The sequence below is a fragment of the Ammospiza caudacuta genome, chromosome 1 (assembly GCF_027887145.1).
Source record: "Ammospiza caudacuta isolate bAmmCau1 chromosome 1, bAmmCau1.pri, whole genome shotgun sequence".
NCBI lineage: Eukaryota > Metazoa > Chordata > Aves > Passeriformes > Passerellidae > Ammospiza > Ammospiza caudacuta.
Window position 1 is genome coordinate 15171952 of NC_080593.1, and position 10786 is coordinate 15182737.

At 38.3% G+C, this 10786-nt stretch overlaps 1 protein-coding gene across 5 annotated transcripts in view; it reads left to right on the forward strand.

Moving 5' to 3' along the window:
* EPC1 (enhancer of polycomb homolog 1) overlaps positions 1-10786 on the forward strand; it is a 64661-nt gene that overhangs the window by 50118 nt on the left and 3757 nt on the right. For 4 of the 5 annotated variants that reach the window (XM_058805463.1, XM_058805454.1, XM_058805437.1 and 1 more), the window contains one exon: positions 10726-10786. This exon is cut by the window's right edge and continues 58 nt beyond it. The exons of the other annotated variant lie outside the window; for it this stretch is intronic. In XM_058805463.1, the coding sequence (XP_058661446.1) occupies positions 10726-10786 (61 nt within the window). The remainder of the gene's footprint in view (positions 1-10725) is intronic. 5 annotated transcript variants of the gene reach the window in all.

The following is a 10786-nucleotide window of genomic DNA, read 5'->3' on the forward strand; positions in this document are numbered from 1 at the left end:
ATGCATATACCTAATAAACTAAGTAAGTTGTGGGTTGTTTTGGTGATTTGCTTTAAAGACTGTTACACTGGTTATCAGATAACTTTAATCTTCTGTATGCCACTACATTATATGCCTTGCCTCCTTATCATGTTTTGAGGCTTTTTCCTGAAAATTCTTTCTCCTTGCATTTGTGGAGTTAGTGAGCAGCTGTTGTTTGCTGCTTTATTTCATGCTAGTCCTCCATGCTAGCCTAGAAGTAGGTCCTTACCCCCATGCCCCTTTCTTCTTTCATGATTCTTCTTGCTGGAAATGTACTAGGGCTAAAACTGATGGTTCTTATGGTTTGTGATCTTACTGTGTGGTGTTTAAATTCTGCTCTTTCACTGGCCTGAATCAGTAAAACAAATCCAGAAGTCAGTGAGGGCATTCTCTGCCTGGTGGTCAGGCTGAACTGTGATAAGTGGTAGCCAGATGAGGAGAGGGAAAACAAAACTAATGTGTGTTGGACAGACTGTAAATACACTGCAAGGTATTCATGGACAGTGCTTTACATTTGGAAGTCATGTAGACTTGAAAAATCAGCTGATGGAGTTTAAAGTTCATGTCTGTGTGTGTGTCTGTAGAAATAAACACACACACATCCTTTTAGAGTGTTTTTTCCCTGAAATAGATGGTAAGGATATTTATCTACATCATTTAGGAATTAAATGGAATTATTTATATTGATGAGTCCCAGAGAAGGTTTTAATTGTGTGATTGCATATTGAAGCATGTGGGAAAGTAATACATGCTAGTGTAAGTACCTGGTATAATACATTGATTTGTGCTTGGAATTCTGTGAAAAATATTTAAGTATTCCAAGCTTTTCAAAGTACAAATGTGGAGTTTAGTTTCATAACTTTGCTAGGAGGTGATACAGGAAATTAAATGTTCAATAAAAAAAATACAGCTGTCTGAATTCATAGGTATCCTTTAAATTGAGTCTTTGGACAGTCACTAGTTATTATCATAACCAGACAGATTGTATCCATATAATTATTTACAATCTTAATTGTGATTTTTGTGGCATTGGAGTGTATCCAAGTCTGTGTGTGTGTGATTTACTGTTGATCACCTGTTCAGATGTAAATGTTTGTAAGGAGCACAATTTGCTTCATCTTGGTACAAGTGTGGTTTTAGTGTTCTGGGGTTTTTTTCATTTTCTAAAAGGATGCTGTGAGATACGTTGTCTGTACAGATCACAGGTGTGTTCAAGCCTCTCATGTCTGAGTCTGACTTCTTCAGAGCTGCCTGTCAGGGGGGCTGCAGCTGCTGAGTTCTGTGATTGTTCTTTCTGTAGCCAGTCCTGTAAAGAACCTCAGGTATCTAACAGCCCTGCTGACGTTTTTGTAGTGGTTACTATTGCAGCTTAACAACCCTGTAGGGTTTCCCTGTTGCTTTTTCGTAGTTGTTTTTGAAGCTGGGAGTTTGTGGGTGTGAATGTTTTAGGTTTGTTTCTCTTTGCCTTTTAGGTTTTTGAGGTGGCCATTGGTCTTTTGTCAGAAAACACCTATTAATACATCTGTATTTTTAAGTCATATTATCCTTTCACTGCTACTGTAAGTTGTGGTCAAACTGTATTAGTTTTAAGATGTTCATCCTGGGATTCTGTAGGGACCAACAGAGGTGGTCATGTTGCCATGTTTATTATGTGCCATCACATGAGTGGTTTTGGTTTCCGTACTAAGTCTTGAGCTTTTTCTGCCTTGCATGATGCAGACATGGAAAATACCTTCCTTGGGTCTGTTATATGTGGCCAGCAGGGCCATGAGGTTGAGATATGGTATCTCAGGTTTTCTCTTAATGAGAGGATATTTCTTTTCTCTTAATGAGAAGCTGTGCTGTAGCATAGCATTCTCTGGCTACAAGGAGCCTTAATTTTCATCCTGAAGATCAGAGAGAGGTTTCCCCAGAGCTGGGCATTTTATAAACATTTTGATCCTGAAGAAATGTAATTTATTCTGATTCTCGCTTTCAGAGTACTCAGTATTAAAGATTTGAGATTTTGTGTGTAAACTGAGAAGGGGTGTCTTAAAATCCCTTACAGGTTGCCTGAACACTTGTGGTGTGCTGAAGGCTAGACTTGGGCAGTAGGAACAAGTGGCCAAGTAGCATCACTTGTGTAGAGGGTGGTTCCTTCTGATCTTACTTATGAAAAAGTATCCTTTGCCCTCTTGTGAGAAGAGCTGATTAAAAGGTCTTAGCAGATGTTATTCAGAACACCACTAAAAAGGGTGCAAGAACATTAAAGCATTATTTTTGTGGATAATTAACTTGTTTAGCAGCAGAATTACTTCAGTAAAGGAGCCTGTATTGCTGACAGTGTCAGGTTTCTCAGTCATAATCCTCAGAGATGGAGTGTACAGTAGGTATGACTATTGAGCTGAAGTGTTTGTGTCCCCTGGTGATTGATTGCTATTTGCCTGGCAGAACCAAGTCTTTGACCTCCATCACTTAAGAAACTGCTCTCTGCTGGAGACTTTGTATTAAATATGCTGCATTCACATTTTTGCATGCTTGGATCTCATAAACAAAAGTTAGAGACACTGAAAGCTGCACACTTGTATCATTCCATTTCAGCCTTGTGTTTAGGAGGCAGAGCAGAGATACCTGCACTAGTGAAATACTGGAGCACTGGGAGCAGGCAGCAGTCTTGCATTCTGTTCCTTTCTGCCTTCTTCACCCAGAAGCTGGTTCACTTTGAAAACAGGGTCTGAAAGCTGGCAGGGCTAAGAGGCTGGCAGTTGACTGGAGCTGCTCAACTGAGTTGAGAAATCACTCTTTGAAAAGAGGCCTTACTGAAAACTGTTAGGTTTTGTGTTTGGGATTGTATATATGAAATATGCATACTATATATGAAAAGCTGTGGATACCCAGAATACAGTCAAATGCATTGCATTTTCTTGTAAAATAGACATTTAGGTGATGTGATGCAAATTGTGCGTTGCTGTTTAGTAACTTCTACTGAGGGAGTTCCATAGAAACAACATTTTCCCCAGTAAACTTGCATGCTTTTTTTGGACCTCTTAATCTGCTTTTTAAAAGCAGTTTTGCATGCTTGGGGATCTAGCAGGGTAGTGAGCTGTGCTTCCATTTCCCAAATATGTCATGTTGGCTGATGGATCTGTACTTGTTCAGCCTGGAGAAGAGAACAGAAAGCTTTGGGGTGACCTAGCTGGGACCTTCCAGTATCTGAAAGGAGCCTACAAGAATGATGGAGAGGGACTTTTTACAAGAGCATGTAGTGACAGGGCAAGGGGGAATTGATTAAAACTGAAAGAGAGTAGGTTTAGATTAGAAGAAATTATTAGAAAGAAATGCTTTACTGTGAGGATGGTGAGGTACTGGGAAGGTTGCACATAGAAGTTGTGGAAGCCCCATCATCCCTGGAAGTGTTCAAGGCCAGGTTGGATGGGACTTGGAACCTGCTGTAGGGGAAAGTGTCCTTCCCCATGGCAGAGGGTTTGGAACTGGATGTTCTTTAAGGTCCCTTCCTACCCAAACCACTGATTCTATACTGTTTTTCATGTTGTCATTAAGGTGTTATACCTGATGCCAGGTTTTAGATAGGCTTCTCCCAGAAAGAAACAGGAGGAAGCTTCTCAATCCTTGTGGCAATTCCTTGTAGGAAGGACTTGTCCATGGCTTTCATGCCATCACTGGCTGTGTTTAGATGTTTTTATTTAACCCTTGCATCTCTCATATTCTCAGTAGTGCTCTGTGTCACTACTTTCCCTTTTTTGAAATGGTTATTTCACGTAACAGGATAAACTTGGTGATGAAAAATACTGAAATTTGTAATGGCCACTTCCAGTTATCTTTGGAATTTAGTAGTCTTGGCCCATCTGTGACTGAGCTGTTGAGATCCTAGTTGAAAAGCAATGGCTTCAAGAGTAACAGGTGTTTATAGCCCATCCTAAACTTAGTTTGAAGGAGGAAATATTAAAAAGCTGCTTTAGTCTGGGAAATGTGACTGTGGATGAGGAAGAGTTGATACTTTTCAAAACACCTGAACCACTTCCAGATACTTCAAGACTTCGTAGTCTTACTAGATCTTCTCATTCAATTCAGTTGGAGTAAAACTTTGCTCCAAAGTTGAAGATCTCTGGGCTTGTGGAGCTGTTACACTTTGCATGCCATGCAAGGATGGTCACATTTGTAACTGCAGTAAACTGTGTGTACCCTAACTAGCATGTGACATTTTGGTGGAAACTCATTTTAAGGACAATGAGCAGACCAATAAAAGTGCATAGAAAGGTTTCTAGCTTTCATTCAATGCTAGTAAAAAATCCTTATTAATTATTTTCTGTCTGTCTTCTGCTACCAAGTAAGGAGTGCATACATAGACATTATATCTAGTTTATAATTTCTCCAGTTCTGATGTTAGGAGTTTCACACTTCAGTTCTGTTGGGCTGAAATAAAAAGCTGTTGCAGTAATAATCAAGGGCATAATGATTCGTGTTCTCATAGTGTGCAATAATGCCATGTTTAAGTAAAACCAATCTTGAACTTCTTTTCAGAAAGTGAAATATCTCTGAGCCTGGTGCATCAAATACTAAATCACACTGATGGCTCTAAGTCTCTCCAATCTTCTGAATTCACTGGTGAGAATTTGTTATGCAATAGAAAATCTTTAACCAGGCAGTGCAAGCCAAATAACATCTCTCATAAGACAGAGATTTAAAAATGTGATGTTCTGGATTACTTAGCTTTGTGATTGATGTTTGCTTTGCATGCACTTTGGGATTAGTAACCACTAACTGGTGTCTTATGAGAGCATCACATCCCTGCTGTATGTATTTCCCTTAAGAAGACATTGTAACCTGATAGATCATCTTTCCACACTCTTTAGCAGTTCTCTAGTTTATTGAATTTCTGAAAAAGTTTGGAAGCTTTAGTTCAGTGAACTTTCTTCGGATCAAAACTGCCTTTTTAATGGTTTTCACCTCCACTGGAAGGATCATAGAATCTAATATTCTATAAATGGAATAGAGTTCTTTGAACCTGATGTAGTCTTAATGTTTCGGTTTTCCCACTGAAATGTAATTTCTGCTCTTGAGAACAGATACTTAACTTGTTATGAAACAGCTTTTAAACTACTGTAATTTAAGTATCTAATTCTTAAGATGTTTAGCAGGACTGAAACACTTGTCAAAAGTTTTAATTATGCTGTTTGAGTCTCTCAGTTTTAAAATTTTTTAGAACTTTATTAGAGAAGAAAAAAGCTTACCTAGCTAGGTCATTGTGTTTACTCCACAAAGCTTGCTCAGTTTGCCCGGCAAATCTAGTGAGCATCTTCCATTCCAGAAATGGAAAAGAATGCCACTAGAGGGACCAGGAGGTTACATGTGGATTTTCTGCTTTCTGGGTTATGCTCCCTGGGTTTTTTTAGGAAAATGGTTATTGTTGTCAACTTAAAGAGTCTGTATTTTCCTTCTTGAGGGAAGCAAAGTAACTCACAAGTGAGTGACCTCCCAGTAAAACTTGCAGCAGTAGTCGGGAGCAGAAGCTGTGGCTGTAGATTGTACAAAGGCCCATCTGTTCATACAGATGGCGCAGCCAGCCCCCCACAGACACTCAGTTGTCACTGTTTTTGGCCACTTCTGGGAAGAACTTGAGCTTTCAGAGAAGCTGTATGTAAGCTACAGCATTGTAAGGCCAGTACTTGTTAAATGCTGTGGTACATTCAGTGAGCACTGTTAGAGTATTTATATTGCAGTATAAAACTGCTGCAAACTGTGGATCTTTGGAAGATCCATTGACAGTACCAGTGTTACTCTGTGCTCTGAAAAGCAATAGCTGCTGAGTATCACCATCCCATAGAATTTGGTTGATATGTAAACGGAATCGTGCAATTTGAAAATGATATTCAGTGGCTTAGTTCAAGCAAAAAATAGATATGTCATTATCCCAAGGAGTACAGATACTCACAGAAGTGATTATAGAAAAACACATTCATAGTGCAGTGTGAAATAGCTCACTTTGTAATAAAACAGGATTTGTAGCTGTCACTGAGGAGATACTGAGTCATTTATCCTGTCAGTCAGTATCAGTATTGTACAGGGTTTCATTCCTTATGCTCAAAGCTGAAAACTCCTGAAGTTTTTTCTTCTACCTTCCATTCCTTTTCTGGTCTGTAAGCCCAAAAACATTTCCTTGCTGCCAAAGTACAGCACCAGTGCAGTTGCAGAGTATTTGTGTGTGTGTTGTCCCAAGCTGTTAAATGAAGAGGATAACAGCATAACATCATGTACCGACTTCAGATCTGAAGGTTGTCTCAACTGAGATGTTACCACTTGATATAGTGTGCTGCAAACAAACAAGCATTTGTATAGCTAAGTCTCTTGGTAAAGAGTTGCTCATCTTCTGTGAACCATCTTGAGATGTGAATAACTTCAGGCAGAGTTGTGCTTAAAGGTTCCTCATGTTTAAGGTTAGAAAAAGAGTTGGACTAGGTTAGCTTAAGAGTCAAGTGATTTGCATAAATTACTAAAGATGTCTTGGAAAGTATGTATAAGTTTTGTGGCAAGATACAGCTGTTGGCTGTGAAAGACAGTTGAGAGATTAGGAAATGGTTAAATTCTTATTTGTTGTGCATTAGTGGTGATGGTTGAGATTTCCCCCTTTACCCCTCACTGTGTAGTGATTCTGTGTAGTGGATGAAACTGGGTGTTTCATCACTGTTTAATTAGATAAATCCTGCACTATTAAATATTCATTACTGTGTGATGGAACCATGACCACTGAGGTTGGAGCATGCTGTTTGAGAAGTGCCTGTAAGCACTGCATCCTTGTTTGGGGCTGCTGAAGCAAGAGCCTGTCTTAAGATCTCATATGTCATCTATAAACCTTGTTTTGTTTTATCCCCTTTTTAAACTTCAAGCTGTTACGTGGCTTTCTGTTGCTTTACTAATGTTGTTTAAAGCCTTGAAGGTCTCCAGTAATGTCAGGAATCTGTAACACTGTGTAGTGTATCAGTACTCTCCTGAGTTACCAGAAATGTGGTTACTGATTTAAGTGTTCAGAAAAGGTCTGGGCTTGCTGCTTGCCTGCTCATTTTTTTCCAGGCAGATAAAGAGCACTGTATGACAAAAAGACATTGACTTTCATTTTTCCTTCTTCTTCTACATGTGCCATTTTTCTTTTGACACACATGAAAGGACACAGCTGAAAACCCTTCTCTTTTTTATAACAAAAATGAGAAGAGAGAAAGAGAGAATAAAGCTTTTGGAAGAAGCTTTTTAGGGATACTCGCTGTTTTTTTGGGTTTTTTTTTTTAGATGAACTGATGTTAGCAAGATGCTGAGTTTGGCACTGATCCAATTGCATCAATGCTACATTGCAGGCAAGCAGAAAGTATTCTCTGCAAGCCACATAACACATTAATAGCGTGGTTTTGTGCAGCAGTACGTTCTGTTTGAATTGATTCTTTAAAAAAATGACAGCTGAACTTAGGCTTGTTCTTTGAGAAGCTCAGGCTTGTACCTGCAGGTGTAGAGGCACAGTCAGTACACCTGTGACTTTGCTGTGCTGAGCACCTGTGATTTCCCCAATTCCAGTCACTCTGGGGTGCCACAGGAAATGAATATGTAAGGTTAAATAGGTGAAAGTACTTTCATGTAAAGTACATACAAATGGGTTTTTACATTTTCAGAAGCAACTTATATCTCACAATCAGTGTGTTTATTTTTTCAACTGAAATGTAGTATGGGCTGTACTCTGAGAGCAGGAGGGGAAGAAACCCAGTGGTAGTGTAAACAAAATACATGATGGCCTTTAACAGAAGAGGAATAAAGTTATGCCATCATAGTTTGCAGGTCTTCAGAAGAAATTGTGATTTGGATAGTTCAGAGTAGTAGCAATATTCTCATGAAAACCTTCAGTGTAGTGTTTCTTTAGCATGGAGAGGGAAGACCTGGCTTATGCAATAGCAATCTATAACCTGTTCTGGTACATTAACATCTCTGTCTATGGAAAGGAAAGGGAATATCAATCAGATTGTTTTAGGAGGCTGTAGATTGCAGCAGCCCTTTCTGAGTAGTATTGCCTTTCTAAACCCAATGCAACTGATTCTGAATTTCATAATAAACCCCTGATATTGTTGTAAATAATACTTTGAAATGTCTGTTAGGGTTTTGTTTTTCATAAGGGAAGCAGCAAAAACATTGCTGTTTAACCTAAATTGAAAAACCTGAAATTAGTTGTTCTTGAGTGTATTTTCCAGGTACTGTTTTTAAATGGAGGAGGAGCAGTTGGAATATAGATGAGGATGATGGTGGTAGTAGAGTTCTTCTGTCACTTGTTTCCTTTGACAGCTGTAAAACTTCCCAGAGTGGTGAGATGCATACAGCTCTAAGAGTCCCAGGCTGTTAAAAAGAAAATAACTGGTGTACAATTTCAAAAATAAGAGCTTTTCAAAATGTCACTTCTGGAAAAAATAGAGTGCTTCCAGCTATTATTTAGTATAGTCTTTCCTAAACAAACACAGCTCATCTCCATAAGTTTCATTTGCTGCTGTTGCAAAAGAAAGCAGTACTTTGGAGGTGGTTAAACCAACACAGGTGACTGTTTTTATCTCAGCTCTGTTTTATAGCTAGAATCTTAAATATACCTAGTACTGAAAACTGAAATGAGCTACTAATTTCACTTAAATAGGCACAAGTAAGGTGGAAGTTTTAATCATAGTTAAAGATGGTGGTGCAGCATATCCTTTTTTGCCCTTTTCTTTTTTGTCATTCTGTGGGTTGTCTTTTATACAACACTCAAGCAATCTATTCCTAAGCAATATATTTACAGTGCTATACCACAGAATGAAATACTTTGGTTCATAGAATCTACTGAGTTGGAAGGGACCCATCAGTACCATCGAGTCCAACTCCTGTCCCTGCACAGGACACCCTGAGAAATCCTACCATAAGTAAATAAATGGAGCCTGCAGTGTCATTGGCACTATGTTGGCTAAATGTATGCTGATTCTAAATTCTAGGGTTTGAAAAAACAATATATATCTCTCAGTACCAGAAGAGTATATCCATTTTCCTCCCTCTCTTTCTGCTGCTCAGCTTTCTACCTATTAATCTTTGTGTGCTAAAGCTTTCTTGCTCTAGCTTGTGTTGGATGGCAACTTAAGAAAGAATCTAAAGGACTTGTAAATTTTATTTGTTTGATTTGGGTTGTTTGGTTTTTTTAAGGACATTTATGAGTGAGGTTGCTACTTTTAAGATATTCTCCTAGCAATAATTTTAAAATATTGCAGTGTTACTTAACTGTAGAAGTAATTGTAAGTTATTTGTTGCTTGTGGCAATATAAATAAGTGCTACATCCTTACTTGCTCAAAGATGTTACTTATGAAAAAGGTAACATGAATGTAACAGCTGAGTAAAATTTTATAGCTTCAAGTGTTCAAATAGGAAACTGCTGGTCATAATTTCAGTGCAATTTCTAGTACTTACTAGAAGTAATTTGAACACCAGAAAAAGACAAATACACCAGGAAAATGCATGCTCAGCAGTGTGTGCTCTGATGTTTCCAAATATTGCAGCCATTTATATGACTTGTTATTCAAGTTTATACATGAGGTATAATTGTTCTTCAGAATCCTGTTGTATCCGGAAGCAGGACATTATTATGGCTTTGATGTAAATGTGTTTTCTTCAGGCAGGCAAGCCTGAAGGAGTAGATTAACAAAAGATTCTTAAAAATTTCAATTTGTGAACAGGACTTAAGTGTGATAGTGATTTGTTGCCAAGCAGTAGTGAACTTCTCCAAAAATGTGACTTCCAGTGCATTCTTGAAGTATGAGTACTATTTACAGCACATGTTTGGGAACAATCTGAATATAAAATTGAAGGAAAATCTGAAAAGTGTATTTTGCAGGGGCATTCAAACTAACCTTGATTCAGTTTGTAAATTGAAAACTGAGACTTCATTTTGTTTTGGAAAAGTAAACTAAAACACAAAATAACTTCAGTGCAAGTAATGATTCTGCTGCGCCATTGGGCATCCCTTGTCAATCTGCATGAATTATGCTTTGTCAGTTTTATACCTGTGGGTTAAATGGATAAAATTCTGCCTGACTTGTGATGCACTGAGTCACCTCTCAAAGATTTTAGAGGAAAGGATATAGTTTTGTGAAATTTGGTATTACTGGAGTTACTAGTACATGTGCAGCTACAAACAAAAAAGGTACTATACAGCAGTAGCCTGCCCAGTTGTTGGCATGCCCAACTTGATGTTTTCAATTGAAACATGAATCTTAGTTGTCGGCCCTTGCTGCCTTCAGAATGCTGTCGGTGAGGGGCATAGTTGCCAAGTTTGGCATAAAAACCTATGTCACTAATAATGCTGATAATGTAGTTTCACAAGGTGAAAACAGTGGTGCCATTTCTTCCTAATCATTCTTTTTAATCTCTTTTTAAAGAGTTTTTGGTGGAGCTGTTTGCATTTTGTTTCCTTTCTCCCTCTTCCTTTTTAGTATCATGAGCTAAACTCAGTTAAAGCCTATATACTAAACAAAAAGAAGCTGTTTGGACAAAAATTTCTAGGAAGATGTCAGCCTTTTTGACATAAAGGTGCATTAAGGCTCTTAGGAACTTGCGGTAGTTTTTGGGGGTGGGGGTTTAGGTTTATAAAGTAGATGTGTTTATATACACAACTCCTACATATTTTGATACAGTATTTTCTCGTTTTATATTTTGTTCAGCATTTACAGCCGAACAATACCAGCAACATCAACAGCAACTGGCACTAATGCAGAAACAGCA